Source organism: Pan paniscus, chromosome 15 (assembly GCF_029289425.2).
Source record: "Pan paniscus chromosome 15, NHGRI_mPanPan1-v2.0_pri, whole genome shotgun sequence".
Lineage (NCBI taxonomy): Eukaryota > Metazoa > Chordata > Mammalia > Primates > Hominidae > Pan > Pan paniscus.
In genome coordinates this window covers 95,590,010-95,610,913 of record NC_073264.2, presented here as the reverse complement: position 1 = coordinate 95,610,913, position 20,904 = coordinate 95,590,010, and the positions used below count along the sequence as shown (strand labels likewise).

The window sequence follows — 20,904 nt, the reverse complement described above, 5'->3', positions numbered from 1 at the left end:
CAAGGTCCTAATCTGAAAATGATTTACTAGCGAACTCGCGATGGCTGGGATGTCATCCCATGACATCTCAGAGGCTGCATGATTTTTTTCCTTCATTTATTCACCAAAAATTTATTGAACACTTAATATATGTTAATATATTAACAAACAAGACAAGATTCCTGGCCTGTTAGGCCTAAATGGGGGAGACAGACCCCCCTACAGCAACAATGAAACCAGACCTATAAACGTGATCGTAAGAGCTTATGATAAGTGCCTCGAAGGCATTGAACAGGATGACTGAGAGTGAGGAGAGGACAAGGGAGGGGTGTGAGCATGAAGGCTGTGAGTCAGGAATGAGTGGCATGTTAGAGAGACAGAGCAGGGACCTTGTGGCATCATGTGTGGCAGATGGAAGAAATGAGAACACAGAGGCTCAAAGAGGTCGGCTGGTGGAGGCCATTGTTAGCCAAGGAGAGAGTCTGGGTTTGTGGGAAGCGCCAGGACACCGGCTGACGAGGGCTAATACGTGGGCTGTGAAGGTCTCTCCGGGTGCCGTGGACCAGTTTCCCATCTCCTCGCGGCTGGCTGCCTTCCTGACTCCGATGACGTCACATGTGCACACACAGCCCTCCGGGTGCTCAGCCCCTTCCCTGCGGGTTTGTAACGGCAATGGTCCCGCTTCCATACTCTGAGTCCTGAGAGCAGCACAATGAGCAATGGGCCATGGTTGCACTACAGCAAAGGCAGTTCGTGTCCTTTGAGTCAGACCCACCGTCCCTCCTTCCCTCGTTGCCTGACAGGCTGTGCTGGCACCTCTATGTCACCCTCATTACCGAGGGCATCTCTGGTAGCCTCAGTAGAGCCCTTGCTCCCATCAGATCCAAAGGCTCCTCTTCTGGGGGCCCCAGTGCCCCACACACCTCAGATGTGCCAGGGGCCTCATGTAGGCTTTCTCATGCTATTTTATAAGGGAAGAAACAAAACAGAAAGGAGTTATGCTGGAGAGCTGGCAGATGTCCCAGGGGAACCTAACTCCCTGGCCCTCACGCTCACACTTTATTTCACAAACAGAACAAGCTGCCACTGCACTCCAGCCTGGGCAACAGAGCAAGGCCCTGTCTCAAAACAACAAAAACAAACAAACAAACAAAAAACAAAAACAGAAGAGCTGACACTCAAAGAGTAAAAACAACTAACCTAAGCCACAGGGCCTTCCTGTGCTGACTTAGAACAAGGACCAATGGCCAGTTATGAAGGGCTCCCGCAACGCTGCCTGAAGCAAGGTTTGTTTTATACACAATGCTCTTCCCTCAGGCTCTCCATTATAAAGGCCACAGTGGAGAAGCCAGGCATCCTTCCCAGGAAGGAGCATACCTGCTCAGACATGGCTCCAGCCTCCTGCAGAGTAGGCAAGAAGATGTCCTACAGTAGCACAAAGGAGATAGTAGGTGTGAAGAAGTGACTAATGACACTTGTTGTTCACAACTAGTTTTTTCCAGAAACTATAAGGAACCCCAAGTAGTCAGCACTGGGTGACGGCCATCAGCATCCCTCCAACAGCCTTGCTTCCAGTGGCACTTTACAGTGAAAGCAAGCTTAGGTGGCAACCTGGTGCCCACTCAGACTTGCATTGGCAAGCAGATACAAAAACAGCCGTGGGACATTTTCTATCAACTTGCTGAGGTCCCAGCTCTGTTTTTTGAAATGCCAATCCTTCGCATTTGTTTTTAAATGTACCTCACATTTTGTTTTGAAATCATTTCCACTGGGTATGGTAAGGTGACAGACAGAGACATCTGCCTTTGAAAGAAGAGTTTATTACTTTGAGCACCCAAGAGGAAGGGGCCTGCCCCACCACACAGGGCCACACGGGGAAGCACCGGGGCTGGTCCAGAGGCACAGGAGCGAGAGGAACATGTGGCCAGAGACTTTAGTACTGCAGTGTGGGGAGTGGTTAGGTGGGACATCCCTATTGGGCAGGAAGTGAAGTATAGAGGTTGAGGCTTGTGGTTGGAGAATTTGTAAAATGATTCTTGCATGCCCATGAAAACACAGAGAGGGCATGAACATAATCAACTGTGGCCGTTAGTTTGGGCCATCATTTCAAGATGCAAAATCATCAGTCACAGAATATCAAGCATGAGTATTACAGCATCGCATGAAAGTTTCACTCAAGGCAAGAGTGGCAAATGCAGACCCATGGGCACCTGCACCTCCACCCCATTTAGGGAATCAGGTTCGACCTCCTAGGAGACTTTATGTTTTACAAGTGCCTTGATTGGAACCACTGTGCCAACCTCAATGACCTTTTATTTTAGGATGAGATTTACTTGTACTATGAAATCATTCTACTTTCCAACAATAATGTTTTATTGTTTTTAATTATGAATAAGATGCATGCTCTTTGTAAGAAATTTGAAGAATACAAAAATCTGCAAAGAAGAACTTAAAAGTCACTTCAATTTTGTCATAAAGAGATTCTCTCATAAATAAATACTCATTTAATTCTAAGCTTGTTCTACTTACTTGGGAGACATGGGTGATCATGAGCCAATGATTCCACTTCACAGGTTTCTCAAAGTAGTAAGAAGAAAGATCTTTCTCTGTTTGTGAAATTTCCTTCCAATTTTCTTTTCGTCACCTAAGCTGGAGTGCAGTGGCACAATCTTGGCTCACTGCAACCTCTTCTGCTTCCCAGGTTCAAGGGATTATCCAGCCTCAGCATCCCAAGTAGCTGAAATTACAGGCACCCGCCACCCTGTCAGGCTAATTTTTATATTTTTAGTAGAGACGGGGTTTCAACATGTTGTCCAGGCTGGTCTAGAACTCCTGGCCTCAAGTGATCCACCTGCCTTGGCCTCCCAAAGTGCTGGGATTACAGGCATGAGCCACCGCACCCAGCCCCTTCCAATCTTTTTATTCATACACAGATTATATTTTATTTGAAGCATCAACAAAATACTGGAATGGTTTGGTGTGGTAGTGAAGGCTTGGACTGGGGGATAGGATCCAAGTTCTGAGTGTGGCCCCATCCGTCCACTTAATGAGCAAGTGACTTAACCTCACAGAGCCTCAGTTTCCCATCTACAAAGTAGGGATGACTGTGCCTCTCTCACATTCTTGCAGTGAGGGTGACCAATAAAGAACATAGCCTAAAAGAAAAAAAAAAGAGGGGGAAAAGTGGCAGACGGAAGGCAAGACTAGATTGCAGCTCGCACTTGGACAGAGCACTGTGTGGACCTTTGAAAAAAATTTCAAAGGTTCAACACTCGCATCTTCACCCTTTGCTTCAGAACTAATGCAGGAATAAACCAGGAAAGCCGAGAGAACCCACAGACCCTCTGAAGGAAGGAGGTTGCTCCTGCAGAACCCAAGAGACAGTCCAAATATTGTGAGTGCCCTAGCTGTGAAAGTGGGAAAGGTGGATTGTCTGTCACTGAACACACACCCTCACTGGGGCACCTGAAGGTCTAGATCATGGGAGAAGGATCTGACCTTATCTGGAGCTGAGTCAATTTAGAGAGCCAAGCAAAATATAGGGGTAGAGGAAGCAGCAGGAAAAGCCTGTGGGTTTTCCACCCTCAGAAAGCTATTTCAGAGTTGTCTCATGGGTGTTCTTGGGGAGGGCTGCCAGAAATACTGGGAAAAGACCACAGGGAGAAGGAAACCCCCAGCTGAACTTTGTAACAATTCCAACTGAACAGGAAGTCTCCTGGCCAGAACTCAAGGGAGGGCCTGAATGTGGTGTGCAGACTCCACAGGCCGATAGGCGTGAAAGCCCTACTTGTTCTCATAAGTGGGAGGCTGGTAGCCTGGGGCAAGTTCTCAGCCCTTCCTGCCCACTGCCTATAAACAAACTTGGTGCTGTTTGGGGGGACATGGTGGGAGTGAGACTGGTCTTTTGGGTTGTGTGGGAGCTGGGTGAGGCCTGTAACTGCTGGCTTTCCCCCACTTCCCTGACAACTTGCATGACACAGCAGAGGCAGCCATAATTCTCCTGGGAACAGCTCCATTGACCTGGGAACCACACCTCCATTCCCCACAGCAGACACAGCAAGCCCTGCCCAAAGAGAGTCTGAGCTCAGACACACATAGGCCTGCCCCCCTCCCCCCATGGTCCTTCCCTACCCATTCTGGTAGCTGAAGACAAAGGGCATATACTCTTGAGAGTTCTAAGGCCCTACCCACAGCCTGGTTCTTCCTATACTACCACAACTGATGCTCTCTCAAAAAGTGTCACCTTCTGGCAGGAGGCCAACCAGCACAAAAATAGTGCATTAAACAACAAAAACTAAGGATCTTCACAGAATCCATTTCACCCCCCTGCCATCTCCACCAGAACAGGTGCTGGTATCCATGGCTGAGAGACCTGCAGATGGTTCACACCACAGGACTCTATGCAGACAATCCCCAGTACCAGCCCAGAGCCTGGTAGACCTGCTGGGTGACTAGATCCAGATAACAATCACCACAGTTTGGCTCTCAGGAAGCCACATCCCTAGGAAAGGGGTGAGAGTACTACATCAAGGGAGCACCCCATGGGACAAATGAATCTGAACAGCAGCCTTGAGCCCTAGATCTTCCCTCTGACATAGGCTATCCAAATGAGAAGGAAGCAGAAAAACAGTGCTAGTAACATGACAAAACAAGGTTCTTTAACACCCTCAAAAAATCATACTAGCTCACCACCAAACAAAAAAGAAATCCCTGATTTACCTGAAAAAGAATTCAGAAGGTCAGTTATTAAGCTAATCAAGGAGCCACCAGAGAAAGGTGAAGTCCTATTTAAGGAAATAAAAAAAAATACATAAGAAATGAGGGGAGAAATCTTTAGTGAAGGAATAGCATAAATAAAAAAAAATCAACCCTTTAGGAAATAAAGGAGAGCACTGAGAGAAATGCAAAATGTTCTGGAAAGTTTCAGGAATAGAATCAAAGAAGCAGAAGAAAGAACTTCAGAGCTCAAAGACAAAGTTTTCAAAGGAACCCAATCCAACAAAGACAAAGAAAAAAGAATAAGAAAAAAAGAACAAAGCCTCCGAGAAGTTTGAGATTATGTTAAGTGACAAAACCTAAGAATAATTGGCATTCCTGAGGAAGAAGAGAAATCTAAAAGTTTGGAAAACATATTTGGGGGAATAATTGTGGTCTCTTGCTAGAGACCTAGACATCCAAATACAAGATGCTCAAAGAACATCTGGGAAATTCATCACAAAAAGATCATCATCTGGGCACACTGTCTTCAGGTTATCTAAAGCCAAGATGAAGGAAAGAATCTTAAGAGCTGTGAGGCAAAATAGTCAGGTAAGATATACAGGAAAACCTGTCAGATTAACAGCAGATTTCTCAGTAGAAACCCTACAGAACAGACTAGAAGGGATTGGGGCTCTGTCTTCAACCTCCTTAAACAAAACAATTATTGGCTAAGAATTTTGTATCCAGTGAAACTAAGCTTCATACATGAAGGAAAGATACAGTCTTTTTCAGACAAACAAATGCTGAGAGAATTCACCACTACCAAGCCAGCACTACAAGAACTGCTAAAAGGAGCTCTAAATCTTGAAACAAATCCTGGAAACACATAAAAACAGACCCTCTTTAAAACATAAATCCTACAGGACCTATAAAACAAAAATACAATTAAAAAAGCAAGGTATACAGGCAGCAAATAGCATGATGAATGGAATACTACCTCACATCTCAATACTAATGTTGAATGGAAATGGCCTAAATGCTCAGCTTAAAAGATGCGGAATGGCAGAATGGATAAGAATTCACCAACCAAGTATCTGCTGCCTTCAAGAGACTCACCTAGCACACAAGGACTCACATAAATGTAAGGTAAAGGGGTGGAAATAGACATTCTATGCAAATAGACACTTAAAGCAAACAGAAGTGGCTATACTTATATCAGACAAAACAAACTTTAAAGCAACAGCAGTTAAAAAAGATAAAGAGGGACATTATATAATGATAAAAGGCCTTGTCCAACACAAAAACATTACAGTCTTAAATATATATGCACCCAACACTGGAGCTCCCAATGAGAGCTAAGAAATGAGGTAGACAGCAACACAATAATAGTGAGGGACTTCAATATTCCACTGACAGCACTACACAGGTCAACAAGACAGAAAGTCAACACAGAAACAATGAGTTTAAAATATATCCTGGAACAAATGGACTTAACAGATGTTTACAGAACATTCTACCCAATAACCACAGAATATACATTCTATGCATCAGCACATGGAACATTGTCCAAGATAAACCATATGATAGGCCACAAAGCAAGTATCAATGAATTTAAGAAAATTGAAATTATATGAATTACTTTCTCAAACCACAGTGGAATAAAACTGGAAATCAACTCTAAAAGGAACCTTCAAAATCATGCAAATACATGAAAACAAAATGACCTGCTCCTGAAGGATCACTGGGTCAACAATGAAATCAAGATGGAAATTTAAATGTTATTTGAACTGAACTGTAATAGTAACACAACTTATCAAAATCTCCGGGGTACAGCAAAGGCAGTGCTAAGAGGAAAGTTCATGACCCTAAATGCCTACATCAAAAACTCTGAAAGAGCACAAATAATCTAAGGTCACACCTCAAGGAACTAGGGAAACAAGGACAAACCAAACAAAAACCCAGTAGAAAAAAAAGGAAATAACCAAGATCAGAGCAGAACTGAATGAAATTGAAACAACAACAACAAAATAGCAAAAGATAAATGAAACAAAAAGCTGGTTCTTGGAAAAAATAAAAAAAGAAGACCATGAGCAAGATTAACCAAGAAGAGAGAAAATCCAAATAAGCTCAATTAGAAATGAAATGAAAGATTTTAAAACTGACACCACAGAAATACAAAAGATCATTCAAGGCTACTATTAACACCTTTATGTGCATAAACTAGAAAAGCTAGAGGAGATGGATAATTTCCTGGAAAGATCCAATCCTCCTAGTTTAAATCAGGAAGGATTAGATACCCTGAACAGACCAATAACAAGCAGTGAGATTGAAATGGTAATTTTAAAAATTACCAAAAAAAAAAAAAAAGTCCAGGACCAGATGGATTCACAGCTGAATTCTACCAGACATTTAAGGAAAAATTGGTACCAATCCTGTTGATACTATTCAACAAGATAGAGAAAGAGGGAATCCTCACTAAATCATTCTATTAAGCCAGTATCACCCTAATACCAAAACCAGGAAAGGACATAACAACAACAACAACAAACTACAGACCAATATCCCTGGTGAACATAGATGCAAAAAATCCTTAACAAAATGCTAGCTAACAGAATCCAACAACATATTAAAAAGATAATCCAATGATCAAGTGGGTTTCATACCAGGCATGCAGGGATGGTTGTCAATAAATGTAATACACCACATAAACAAAGTTAAAAACAAAAATCACATGATCATCTCAATAGATGCAGAAAAAGCATTTGACAAAATCCAGCATCGCTTTATGATTAAAACCCTCAGCAAAATCGGCATATAAGGGACACACCTTAATGCAATAAAAACCATCTATGACAAACCCACAGCTAACATAATACTGAATGGGTAAAAGTTGAAAGCATTCCCTCTGAGAACTGGAACAAGACAAGAATGCCCACTCTCACCACTTCTATTCAACATAGTACTGGAAGTCCTCGCAGGAGCAATCAGACAAGAGAAAGAAATAAAGGGCATCCAAATCAGTAAAGAGGAAGTCAAACTGTCACTGTTTGTTGATGAAATGATCGTATACCTAGAAAACCCTAAAGACTCCTCCAAAAATCTCCTGGAACCAATAAATTAATTCAGCAAAGTTTCAGGATACAAAATTAATGTACACAAATCAATAAGTCTGCTATACACCAACAGTGACCAAGCTGGGGATCAAATCAAGAAATCAACCTCTTTTACAATAGATGCAAAAAAATAAAATATTTAGGAATATACCTAACCAAGGAGGTTAAAGATCTCTACAAAGAAAACTACAAAACATTGCTGAAAAACTCGTAGATGACACAAATAAATAGAAACACATCCCGTGCTCATAGATGGGTAGGATCAATATTGTGAAAATGACCATACCACAAAAAGCAATCTACAAATTCAGAGCCAATTCCCATCAAAATCCCACCATCATTCTTCACAGAACTGGAAAAAAAAAATGCTAAAATTCATATGGAACCAAAAAGGAGCCTGCATAGCCAAAGCCAGACTAAAATGAGGCATCACATTACCTAACTTCAAACTATACTATAAGGCCATAATCACCAAAACAGCATGGTACTGGTATAAAAATAGGAACATAGACCAATGGAACAGAATAGAGAACCCAGAAATAAACCCAAATACTTACAGCCCAGTGATCGTAGACAAAGCAAACAAAAACACAAAGTGAGGAAAAGACACCCCATTCAACAAATGGTGCTGAGATAATTGGGAAGCCACATGTAGGAGAATGAAACTGGATTCTCATCTCTCACCTTATACAAAAATCAACTCAAGATGGATCAAGGACTTAAATCTAAGACTGGAAACTATAAAAATTCTAGAAGATAACATTGGAAAAATCCTTCTAGACGTTGGCTTAGGCAAGGATTTCATGATCAAGAACTCAAAAGCAAATGGAATAAAAACAAAGGTAAACAGGTGGGACTTAATTAAGCTCTTTAGAGCTTTTGCACAGCATAAGGAACAGTCAGCAATCAGACAACCCACATAGTGGGAGAAAATCTTCACAATCTATACATCTGACAAAGGACTAATATCCAGAGATATTCCAACAAATTAGCAAGAAAAAACAAACAATCCCATCAAAAAGTGGGCTAAAGATATGAATAGACAGTTCTCAAAAGAAGACATACAAATGGCCAACAAATATAAGAAAAAATGCTAAACATTACTAATGATCAGGGAAATGCAAATCAAAACCACAGTGTGATATCACCTTACTCCTGCAAGAATGGCCATAATCAAAAAATAATAGACGTTGGCGTGGATGTGGTGAAAAGGGAACATTTCTGCACTGCTGGTGGGAATGTAAACTAGTACAACCCCTATGGAAAACGGTGTGCAGATTCCTTAAAGAACTAAAAGTAGAACTACCATTTCATCCAGCAATCCCAGTACTGGGTATCTACCCAGAGGAAAAGAAGTCATTGTATGAAAAAGATACTTGCACACACATGTTTACAGCAGCACAATTTGCAATTGCAAGATTGTGGAACCAACCCAAATACCCATCAATCAATGAGTGGATAAAAAAACTGTGGTGTATATATATATGATGGAATACTACTCAGCCATAAAAAGGAACGAATTAATTGCATTCACAGCAGCCTGTGTGGACCTTGAGACTATTATTCTAAGTGAAGTAACTCAGGAATGGAAAACCAAACATCGTATGTTCTCACTCATAAGTGGAGCTAAGCTATGAGGATGGGAAGACATAAGAATGATACAATGGACTTCGGGGACTCGAGAGAAAGGGTGGGAGGGGGGTAAGGGATGAAAGACTACATATTGGGGGTTGAGTGTATACTGCTTGGGTGATGAGTGCATCAAAATCTTGCAAATTACCACTAAGGAACTTACTCATGTAACCAAATACCACCTGTTCCCCCAAAACCTATGGAAATAAAAAAGTTAGAAAAAAAAAGAATACAGCCTGGATCATACAACCACAGACACAGGCAACAGCCACAACCACACCACCACCTGCTGCCAGCATCAGAATATTCTCAAAGCGAGCCTGGGCTTAAGTCACAATCCACCATTTGTTTGTGGGACAGGCAGTCAGGGCAGATACTTTGAAAAAAAAGAGCCCTTCCTGTTTGCTGTGCATTGTCTTCATACCAGTTCCCAGAATTGACCTGACAAATATTGACCAGGTTGCTGTGATCTTCAAACACCATTTTCCTGTGGGTAGAGGTGATGCAGTGCTGAAGACCTGGGCCCCCGCTCAGTGCCTTTGCTCTGTAAGTACTTTGCCTGTGCCCAAAATGAGGGCAGGGGCAGCAACTGCCTCACTCCCTTCTCTCTCTCTCTCTGTCTCTGTGTGTGTGTGTGTGTGTGTGTGTGTGTGTTCGTTCCTGGCTTTGGTGGTAAGGATGGGAGAAGTAAGTCCCTGAAGAAGAAATGCAACCATGTACTCCCTCTGAGTCTTAAAGGAGAGACTTCAGGTTTTCAATCTCCTTTTATGGAAAACTTCAAGAATTTTGAGAGAAGAATCCCAAATATTCCTGCCAGTTAGACAAGAAAATGAAACAATACAACCCAAAGCACAATGACAATGATGCTGCAGCAAATTTACTAGAAGCTGTCCTGTGAAAAGGGTGCTTAGGAGCTCTGGTCTGGAATCTGAGTCTTGCTCCTGCTCTCACCAGGAGGCTTGTCCTAACCCTGCATCAGTCGTTCCCTGTGTACAGTAGGGCTAATAATCCCTGTGCTTTGAGGTTCTCATAAGGATTAAATTAAATAAGACAAAGCAAGTGTTTCTCAACAAGGGCACTACCGGTATTTGGGCAGGACCACTCTTCATTGAATGTGACTATTCTGGGTGTTTCAAGAGCTTTCGGGAGCCCAGCTGTTCCCCAACTAAACTCCAGCAGCACCCCTCCACCAGGCATTGAGCTGATCCAAAATGTCACCTCTATCTCCTTTACACACAGCCCTCCCCTTGCCTTTGTCAGGAGCCAGTGTTACAATGCATGTAATATCCTATCACTTCATAAACCCTTAATAAGTGAGAATATTATACTTCACGAATATAGTTCTTAATTTTCCTCTGGGATCTTTCTGGAAGAGGAATTAATAAATGAATTGGGCATCATTACCCCAGGCTTGATAGAAAGGGAAAAAAATTGCCATTGAGTACTTTCGGCATGCCTGGAGCTTTGTACATTGACTGTCGTATAATCCCGAAATGGCCCCACACCCAGGAGGTGGGCAATATCATTTGCATTTTGCAAAGGGAGACACTGAGTTTCAGACAGCTGCTTTTGCACAGTATGAGGCAGTGAGTTACTGCACAGCCTTGATTCCAAGGCCCCCTCATTTACAATTGAATCCCCTTTGGGAAATAGGTCATTTGCAAGTCAGGGAGTCCCTGGGGTGCAGTGGAGTAGAAAATGGTGCTGAGTTCAATGGGATAAAAAGAATAAGCCAGAAATAGTTTCATTACAGGCACTTTATTTTACCCAGGGGTAGAACAATTTTTAAATTGATTTGCATCTTCCAAATTTTCGATCAAAAGAAAATCTGAAGTGTATGGAAGCTGTCATTAAGTGAACCCACATTGGGAGTTCACTGGGGCTGTCATTAAGTGAACCCACAGTGTGCTGGAGAAAGGGAGGACGTAGCCTTGGGGGCGTGCCCACAGTACTTTGACCAGCAAACGCATTTCAACATAGCAGATAATGAGACCACATTCGTCCCTCCTGACACCTGGCCTTTGTCGTTTGGCAGGCTACTTAGGGCACCAGGGGCTACAAACCCATTTGCAAAAATATAATCTCTCTTTCACTGTCGCAGCATTTGCAATTGATACAGAAGTCATTGGTTTAGGCAAAAAATTATTAAAGGTGCCAGTTAAGACACAAATGTTATCAGGACAAACTGATGAGGAGTGATAGAGGTGGTCAGCAGTGCACAGCTGCTGTGCAATGAATGGAATGGTGGAAGAGTTGGATTTGAAGGGAGAAGAGAAGGCTGCCTTCCTTACTGAGAAAATCAAGATTTGGGAGGGTCCCAGTAGCAATGTGGTCATGAGTCTTCTGCAAGAACCTGAAGATGGGTGTAGGGTGGGGGGATGGGACTGAAAGGGAAAGGAGAGCATGGAACATTGGGCAGGGTGAGTAGAGACAACCCTGTTTGCACTGCAGTTCCCCCTCCAGCTCAGGCTGCATTCCCAGCCCTAAAACAAGGGGTCTTCCTGCTCCTGTACCACTTTGATCCCCTGGAAGTGGAATAAAGGCCCTTCTGGCACATTTTGTAACTTAAAATAAAGCACAAGAGATATCACATTAGTTTGCAAGGGCTATCTTAATAAATACTACATGCCAGGCAGCTTAAACAACAGAAATTTTTGACTCACAGTTCTGGAGGTTAGAAGTCCAAGATCAAGGGGTTGACAGGGTTGGTGCCTTCTGAGGCTGTGAAGGAGAATCTGCTCCAGGCTCCTTTCCTAGCTTTGCCTCTCTCCTAGTTTGCTGGCCATCTTTCGCTTTCCTCGGCTTGTAGAAGCATCACCCTGATCTCTGCCTTCATCTTCACATGGCATTCTCCCTGTGTGTTGTCTGTGTCCAAATTGCTCCTTCTTGTAAAGACATCAGTCATATTGGATTAGGAGCCTGCTCTAATGACCTCATCTTAACTGATTACATCTCCAATGACCCTATTTCCAAACAAGATCATATCTGGAGATACTAGGTGTCTAGGCTTCAGCATATGAATTTCGGGCAGGTACAATTCAGCACGTAACAGATATCATCCCCACAGCCCTGAGGCAATAAAAAAAAATAGAGAGGTTTCAGCCTCTGCTTGTGACAAGAGGCATCCCAGATATCAGAGGCTGGACAGAGACATGGAGACAGAGTTGCTCTCTCTCATCGCTCCTCTAGGCTCCATCAGTCCTGCTACTTTGCTCCCCACTCCTGGGCTGTCTTCATCCACACATCCAGATGGCCGATCCTCACATCGCCACTCCAGCTAATGAACGACTGGAAAGGGGGAGGGCACTCTTCTTTCTCTTGGGGCCTGACCGAGGCTTTGGACATCATCCTTTCCTTTCCAATGGGCAGGATCATAGTCAATAGCCATGCTGGATGTGAGGGAGGCCTAATATCACTGGCAGTGTGGCCAGGACATTTGCTCCAAGCATGTTCTTCTCAATTTGTCATCACAGATATAGCTATTGAGTGTCACCTAAGCTAGTGTCAATTAAACCCTTAACTCTAGGAAATCTGAAATTTTGTTTACTTCTTTCCCCACTAAATACTGAGGACCTAGCTACCTCTTGGACCAGGCAGATACTTGAAAGTTAATGAATGATTGAAAGAATGACTGGAGAGAAGAAAGAAAAGGGAAGGAAGGAAGAAGGAAGGAAGGAAAGAAAGAAAGAAAGAGAAAGAAAGAAAGAGAAAGAAAGAAAGAAAGAAAGAAAGAAAGAAAGAAAGAAAGAAAGAAAGAAAGAAAGAAAAAAGAGGGAGGGAGGCTAGACTATGGAAGTTGTTTTGCTGTTGTGGTGGTGGTTGTTTTTAAAACAGGTTCTCACTCTGTCGTCCAGGCTGGAGTGCAGTGGTACAATCACAGCTCACTGCAGCCTAGACCCCCCAGGCCCAAGCGATTCTCCCACCTCAGCGACTACAGGAACATGCCACCACACCCAGCTAATTTTTAAAAACATTTTGTAGAGGGGGTCTCCCTATGTTGCCCAGCCTGGTCTCAAACTCCTGGGCTCAAGCGATCCTCCCACCTCAGCCTCCCAAACTGCCGAGATTATAGGTGTGAGCCAACATGCCTGGCCAGGAGTTGCCATTGTTGTTGTCGTTATTGCTATTGTTTTATAGTCCAGAGACTTTTACTCAACAAAATGTTAGAAACCTACTATATGTAAAGCAGATAAAGGGTTGCTACCTTCACTGAAGCCTCGGAGGAAAGTGTCCAGAATCCTAATCATCCACAGCCTTGTCTTCTTCAGTGCCCCTCATGGCAGCCCTGTGGGGCACATTGTGAAGGTGGGATTTGTGGTATGAGCAATAGAGAATCATGACATTATTTATGGAGAAAAGTGACATGTTCACCCTCTTGTTTTCAGAGAATGGGTCCAGCTTGGCTTTGGCTACTGGGAACAGGGATCCTGGCCTCTGTCCACTGTCAGCCCCTTCTTGCCCATGGAGATAAAAGTCTGCAGGGGCCTCAACCCCCCAGGCATCAGCTCTCAGAGCCAGCCCCCGCCTACCACAGAATCACACCCACCATTACCAATTTTGCTTTGCGTTTGTATAAAGAGCTGGCAGCAGACGCCCCTGGAAACATCTTCTTCTCGCCAGTGAGCATCTCCACCACCCTGGCCCTGCTCTCTCTTGGGGCCCAAGCTAACACCTCAGCTCTGATCCTGGAGGGCCTGGGATTCAACCTCACAGAAACCCCTGAAGCCGACATCCACCAGGGCTTCCGGAGCCTCCTCCACACCCTTACCCTGCCCAGCCCCAAACTCGAACTAAAAGTAGGAAACTCTCTGTTCCTAGACAAGCGACTAAAGCCTCGGCAGCACTATTTGGACAGCATCAAGGAGCTTTATGGAGCTTTTGCTTTTTCTGCCAACTTCACAGATTCTGTTACAACTGGGAGGCAGATTAATGACTATTTGAGAAGGCAAACATACGGGCAAGTCGTGGACTGCCTCCCGGAGTTCAGCCAGGACACGTTCATGGTTCTTGCCAATTACATCTTCTTCAAAGGTGAGGCTTGCTCAGACAGAATTATTGCCACCGCCTCTGCAAGTAAATGCTCTTACAGCAGAGAGCCAGCTAATAGGTTCTTTGCTAACCACTTGGGGAAATCTATGAATAAGATAGAGCTTTCCCACCCTTGCGTAGCCACAGTCCATGTGGGTTGGAAATAAGTGCAGATGCAAAATAACTCAGTGGGATGGTGATGCTGTCCTTGCGTAGGCATTGGGTGCCACAGAGTTCCCAAAAGAGACACCCATCCAGACTTGAGAAACTTCCTGGTAAAACAGCCACCCAAGCTAAGACATGAGAGTGAGTAGTATCCACTCAGGTGAAGAAGCTTGGGAGAGGTGGGGCAAAGAGGGTTCAGGCTGAAAAAAACCAGCATATCTAAAGGTCCAGGGAAAAGAGATATCATTGCATTTTCAAAGAACTGAAACAAATTTAGTTGGGATAGAACATCAAACACAATAGCAGAATAATAGGAAGAAACCAAGAGTTGCAATGCAGAGGGAAACAGGGCCAGGTTGAGGGCTCCCAGCTTTATTCAGGGAACCTTAGAATTGCCAAAGACTTTTAAATGTGAAGTGACAGGATTACATATGTTTAGGAAGCTCAAACTGGCTACAATTTGGAAGGTGGTTTGGAAGGGAGAAAGGGTGAGAGAGGAGAGACAAGTTGGGAGGTTTTCATAGTGGCCCAAAGTAAGTAGCACGGTGGCCTTGAATAAAGTTGTGGTTTTGGAGGTAGAATCAGCAATACTTGGTCATTGATTGGGTGTGGGTATGTAGAACAGGATGACCCAGTTCTCTTGTTATCAAGACCAGAGTGCTTGCAAGAGGTGTTTGTGGGGACAGATTTATAAGAAGTAAGAGAGAAGATACTACACGTGTGAATGTAACCATGACCCCAAAATTCTGCATTTCTAACTACATCTTAATGGGCTTTTGCCTAATGCATGACATTTTATTAATTGAATTCTTTTTCCTTTTTCAGTTTGAAGATTAGGGAGTTGGGGTGGGTGAGTGAAGGAAGGAGCTCTTGAGCGTCTCTGTAGAAGGTTGTTGTCTAGAGGCAGTTTGGTTGAGAAGGATTAATTCAGTGTTTGCAAGCAATCTGAGCTGCTCAGTCAGTCATCCCAGCTCTGCAAATTAGTATGTTTAAATAAATTCACAAAGACTCAGTTTGATCATCCCTGATATGGGAATAATACTTATTTCTTATTAATTTTTATGACAATTTAAAGAGATAATGTCTAACACATGGAAGGTGCTTAGTAGATGGAAAAATACCTTTTGGCTTGTTAGAAGCTAAGTTCCTCTGAAATGGAACAAAATCATAGGCTGTTATTGCTCAAACACTGGTGACTTGTCCTAGAGACTGAGCCAGGCCTAAATTCTGGTCTCCTGGCTCTGTAACCATTCCACATTTTTTGTCATATACTTGCATAGCCAAGAGGAACTGTGGTTTTGTGTGTGTCTACCCAGAGTTGCTCTCTTGAAAAGAGTTCTCATGGCCTTATGGGTTTTGTGTCCTAAGCCAAGTGGAAGCACCCTTTCAGTCGCTACCAGACCCAGAAGCAGGAAAGTTTCTTTGTGGATGAGAGGACTTCTCTCCAGGTCCCCATGATGCACCAAAAGGAAATGCACAGATTCCTCTATGACCAGGATTTGGCTTGCACCGTCCTCCAGATAGAATACAGAGGAAATGCCTTGGCGCTGCTGGTCCTCCCTGACCCGGGGAAAATGAAGCAGGTGGAGGCTGCTCTGCAGCCACAGACCCTGAGAAAATGGGGCCAATTGCTCCTGCCCAGGTAAGTGTCACAGCAGAAGGATGCTGGCTGACCTTGCTCAAGAACCCCAGCAGGTCTTGATCAACTCCAGCTGCAAAAGCCCAACATCCATCTCGATTAGGCTCACCATCTTGTCCTTTACTAACTGTGTGATCTTGGCAATTTTCTCACCTTTTTTGGGCCTCTACTGTAAAACTAAGAACATGATACCTGCCTCATTGGGTTGCTCAGTAGATTCATTGAGTTTCTACCCATAGAGAACATAGAACTTAGACTGGTATGTGGAGCATAAGAAGTGCTCACCAGGCATTGACTGTTATTATACTTCCTGGTGTCTGTCTGATCCCCATCTCCTTTCCTCTTGCTTTCCTCTCTCCCCACCACACCCTCCCATAACAATTCACTAACAGAAGGAACAGAAGGTGGTTAAGTACAGCAAAAAAAATCAGATCAGAGACAGTGAAAAATAATCATGGCTGGGTGCAGCAGCTCAGACCTACAATCCCAGTGCTTTGGGAGGCCAAGGTGAGAGGATTACTTGAGGCCAGGAGTTTGAGACTAGCTTGGGCAACATAGCAAGACCCTGCCTCTATGCAAAATGAAAAAAACATATATAGCTGGACATGTTGATGCATGCCTATAGTCCCAACTACCCGGGAGGATGAGGAAAGAGGATCACCTGAGCCCAGGAATTTGAGGTTACAGTGAGCTATGATTGTGCCACTGCACTCCAGTCTGGGCAACAAAGCTAGATCCTATCTCTAATAAAAAATTATTATTATCATTATATTGTTAAAGGGTGCTTCTATTTTAATTAAAACATGTTTAAAAAATTAAATATTAAGAACATTGTAAACATTAAAGTTCCTGTTTTATGTGATCTCTAAACTATTTCCCATCTCACTTGCTTTATGGTTTGTAGTTTTATCACAGCAACTTCAGCTTTTTCTAGTTTCTCTAGACCCCCTTCACCAGCTAATACCTTCTTGGGGGTGCATCTTCTTTTATAGGGTACTCTGAGATGAAATCTGGTACTTAGTTCTACTTACTGCTTGCTGCATAACAAGCCACCCCAAAACCGAATGACTTAAGACAATCACTTCCTTGGTTCTATGGGTTAACTGGGCTCAGCTGGGCAGTTTTCATGTGTTGGGGTAGGTGGCAGCTGGAGCTGAAGCCACTGAACTCTCTTCACTTATGTGTCTGGTGCCTGTGCTGGGCTGGCTGGAAGAGATTAAGGCTGGCAGGCATCTCTCTCTGCATGTAGTGTCTCCATGAGGCTAGCTCAGGTTCAGCAGATCAGCATAGTTAATACTGGTATATGGCAGCTAGGGTCTCCAAGAGAGAATATTTCAAAGGCAGGAAATGAAAGCTACCACTCTGGTAACGCCTAGGCCCGGAAATCAGCACAGTGGCATTTCTGCCACATTGTATTGGTGGCAGAGCCAATGGGTGGTTGGAGAGCCAATGGCTGGGTGGTGCACAGCCCACCCAGATTCAAGGGGAGGGTGTATAGATGCCACCTTTTGACGGTCATCTTGAATCCACCACAACCTGGGAGGCACCAGCCACCCCACATATCCAAAGGTGGCTTCTCTCAGCACCCCATTCACACTGAGGTACCAGGGATAGAGAAGGCATTTTGTGTTTGGGCAGAGATTAAAGCACCAAATAAGAGGCACGGGCCAAGGGGAGAGGCCAGGATTTAAGAGATTATTCCTGTTGTCCATGAAGCTCCACGGCTCTAGTCAGTTGCTAATTTCAGCCCCATAGTCCCTGGCTCCTTTGGGGTGAGCCTTCTCCTTGCCCCCATCACAGAAGGGAGTGCCATAGACTCTTCTAGACCAGTAGATTTTCCCTCAGGGAGGGTTTGGTTTGACTTCTTCCCACTCTGACATTCTAAAAGCAAAACTGACCCAAGTTACTCCTCTAAATCTCAGATATTCCTTGTGCCAGAGAGTTACAATATCTTAGTATCCATTTTTAGGGGCTTTTAGATATAAGAACTTCAGACTCTGCCATGTTTCACTCCATTCAGATGTGAGGCAGGTTAGCTTGCCAACGGGAACTGCACTTCCTGGCACACCATTCGTGTATGTATTCATTCACAGTTGTTAAATATCCACTGTGTTTTGGGCTGTCTGTCAGACCCCTGCCCCACTAGACTCTATTCCACCCCCCAGCCAACTGGCGCGGGTCTTGCTTCCCACCCAAGTGCTGCCTATGGGAAACTTGTCAAATAGCCCTAGATGTCCTCCTACTTCAATTAGGCATCCAGACCCTCATATTGCCCAGGAGTCAAACCAGCCACGATTCTCTAACCTGAATTCGATTTTCTGAGGCAGAAGTGTTCAAGTTGGTTATGAACTAGTCATGCTTTCAGGTGCCTGGGTAGCTGTCAAACCATAATTATAAAGAAGAATAACCCCAGAGAGAAAGGGCAGATTTGCTGTGGATCCAAAGAAATTTCTGAACTTAACCCAGGGAAATGTGGCAATCAGATGGTAAAGATGCTCCAAACACAGAAGCAGGAGTTCATTTGTGCCCTATGCCCAACACACATGATCTCCCATCAGATCCTCACAACAGCCCCAAAGAGGGGGCATCACCATGCCATTTAACACTAGAGGAACCTGAAGTGGAAATGGGTGAGAGACAATGGCTGCTTGTATTAGGGGATGCCAGGAGGTGGATTTAGGACCTAGTTCAGAAGCTGAGCCAACAGAACTTGCTGATGCATCAGATACGGAAGTGGGAAGATGTTGACGGTATTTACCTTATGTGGTCATAATTTGGATTCCATCAGTTCAGCCTTGAAAAAACATAGCCAATATCTGACACCTAGAAAGCCCTCTATAAATGTGATGAAGATGACAAAGACAGGTAGCTGTGCCTGGAGTCCTCTCAGATCCAGCCACAAGATATTCCAGGAGGTCCAAAGAGAAGGGAGCTGTGGGTATGGGTAGTGGCATGGTCCGCCATAGTGAACAGTGTCATGGGAAGACTGGTTGCTTCTCACGCTGGGAAATGCCTCTCTCCCATGGCTCAGGCTGCCAACAGACAGAGCAAGAGTGGCACATATTAACAAGAGAGCACCATTTCTCTGTCTGTTTCTCTCTCCAGTCTGTTGGATTTGCACTTGCCAAGGTTTTCAATTTCTGGAACATATAACCTGGAAGACATACTTCCCCAAATTGGTCTCACCAACATACTCAACTTAGAAGCTGACTTCTCAGGAGTCACTGGGCAGCTCAACAAAACCATCTCCAAGGTAAAGTGGTGAACATGGATGTTTGTGGGCAGGTGGGGGTAGGTAGGAGGTTTCTCCTTTGGCATGTGGGACATTTAAAAGTCAAGTTCCCTGTTCTTTGTCCTATGCAGACTATTTAATACCACAGTCTTTAAGGCATCTCTTCATGGGCTTTTCCTTCTCTACCTCCCCTTCCTTAGGTCCCTGCTATTCTTCATGGCAGGAATACAGTGTCTTCCCCTTGAAGGCCCCCAAACTGATGCTGTCTTCATCCCCTCTTGTCCTCTAGGTGTCACACAAGGCGATGGTGGACATGAGTGAGAAGGGGACCGAGGCCGGGGCTGCTTCAGGCCTCCTCTCCCAGCCCCCATCTCTGAACACCATGTCAGACCCACATGTCCACTTCAACAGGCCTTTCCTCTTGCTCCTTTGGGAGGTCACCACCCAGAGCTTACTCTTCCTGGGAAAAGTTGTCAACCCAGTTGCAGGGTAACCATGGTGGGAGGCCAGGAGTTATCTTATCTCGTCCTGGACCAAACAGATAGGCCAGAACCAGCCTGCATCCTGGGGCTGCTATGTGGTTCAGTTAATCAGTGTGCCAAGATTCTAATAAAGTTGACCTTGGGTTCTGTGAACACTAAGGAGCAATCCTTACAAGGGAGGAACAGCTTCTAGCCACTCATTCACAATTGTCCCAAATCTGGTGTTAGTTGTGCTTAGAAAGTTGAAGATGAGAACGACCCTCATGTTACAGCCTCCCAGGAGATGTCCACTGCTGCTGCCACCATTGTAGATATTTGTTGAGCATCCTTTGGGTAAGGGTCATAGTGAAAAACACAGGGGGCATCAGCAGGAGTAAGCCAGTCTTTCCCTTCACAGTGGCCGATATGGGCTGTACAGACAAGAGAGGTTGTCCTAAAATGTCATTGCCCAGACATCAGGGGCTAGATCCCCTCAAGAGGAGGTTGGACCTGTGTCAGGGCTCCAAATTACAGCCCATGTAGAAAAGCAGGTGTGCAGATGGGCTGGCATAATCACGGGTCAACCTGGAGGGAGGTCAAGTTCAAACAGCAAGAACAGCGTGTCAAAGCCCAGGGCAACACGGAGACCAAAGAAAGCAGGAAGGCAAACATGGCCGGGAGGGATGATGGACATAGGGCAGGGTCAGCGGGGTGAATTGGGGGCCATATTCAATTGTGATGCAGCCTCCATTAGAGATCAAAAGGCTACTCTTCCATGTGTGCCCCTCCAAGAGGCATTCATTTGAAAGTAGTGGGGAAGCAGAGAGATGCCCAGCTGCATGTGTGTACCACTTGGATGACAATACCCATCACTACAATGAACTCCGTGCCCAGACACGCAGCGGGGTAGGATATAGGTGGTGCATGTCTAGGAAGGAGCCATCCCAGAAAGTGCTA

The 20,904-nt window shown here is 44.4% G+C and overlaps 1 protein-coding gene across 1 annotated transcript; it reads left to right on the top strand.

The window, feature by feature from the left end:
* Positions 1-9,119: 9,119 nt before the first annotated feature.
* On the top strand, positions 9,120-19,979 carry SERPINA11 (serpin family A member 11). The gene is made up of 5 exons (XM_008958253.5): positions 9,120-9,968; positions 13,808-14,453; positions 15,984-16,257; positions 19,360-19,507; positions 19,776-19,979. Exons 2-5 carry the CDS (start codon positions 13,811-13,813, stop codon positions 19,977-19,979), a joined length of 1,269 nt encoding a protein of 422 aa, XP_008956501.3. The 5' UTR covers positions 9,120-9,968; positions 13,808-13,810.
* The last annotated feature ends 925 nt before the right edge of the window (positions 19,980-20,904 follow it).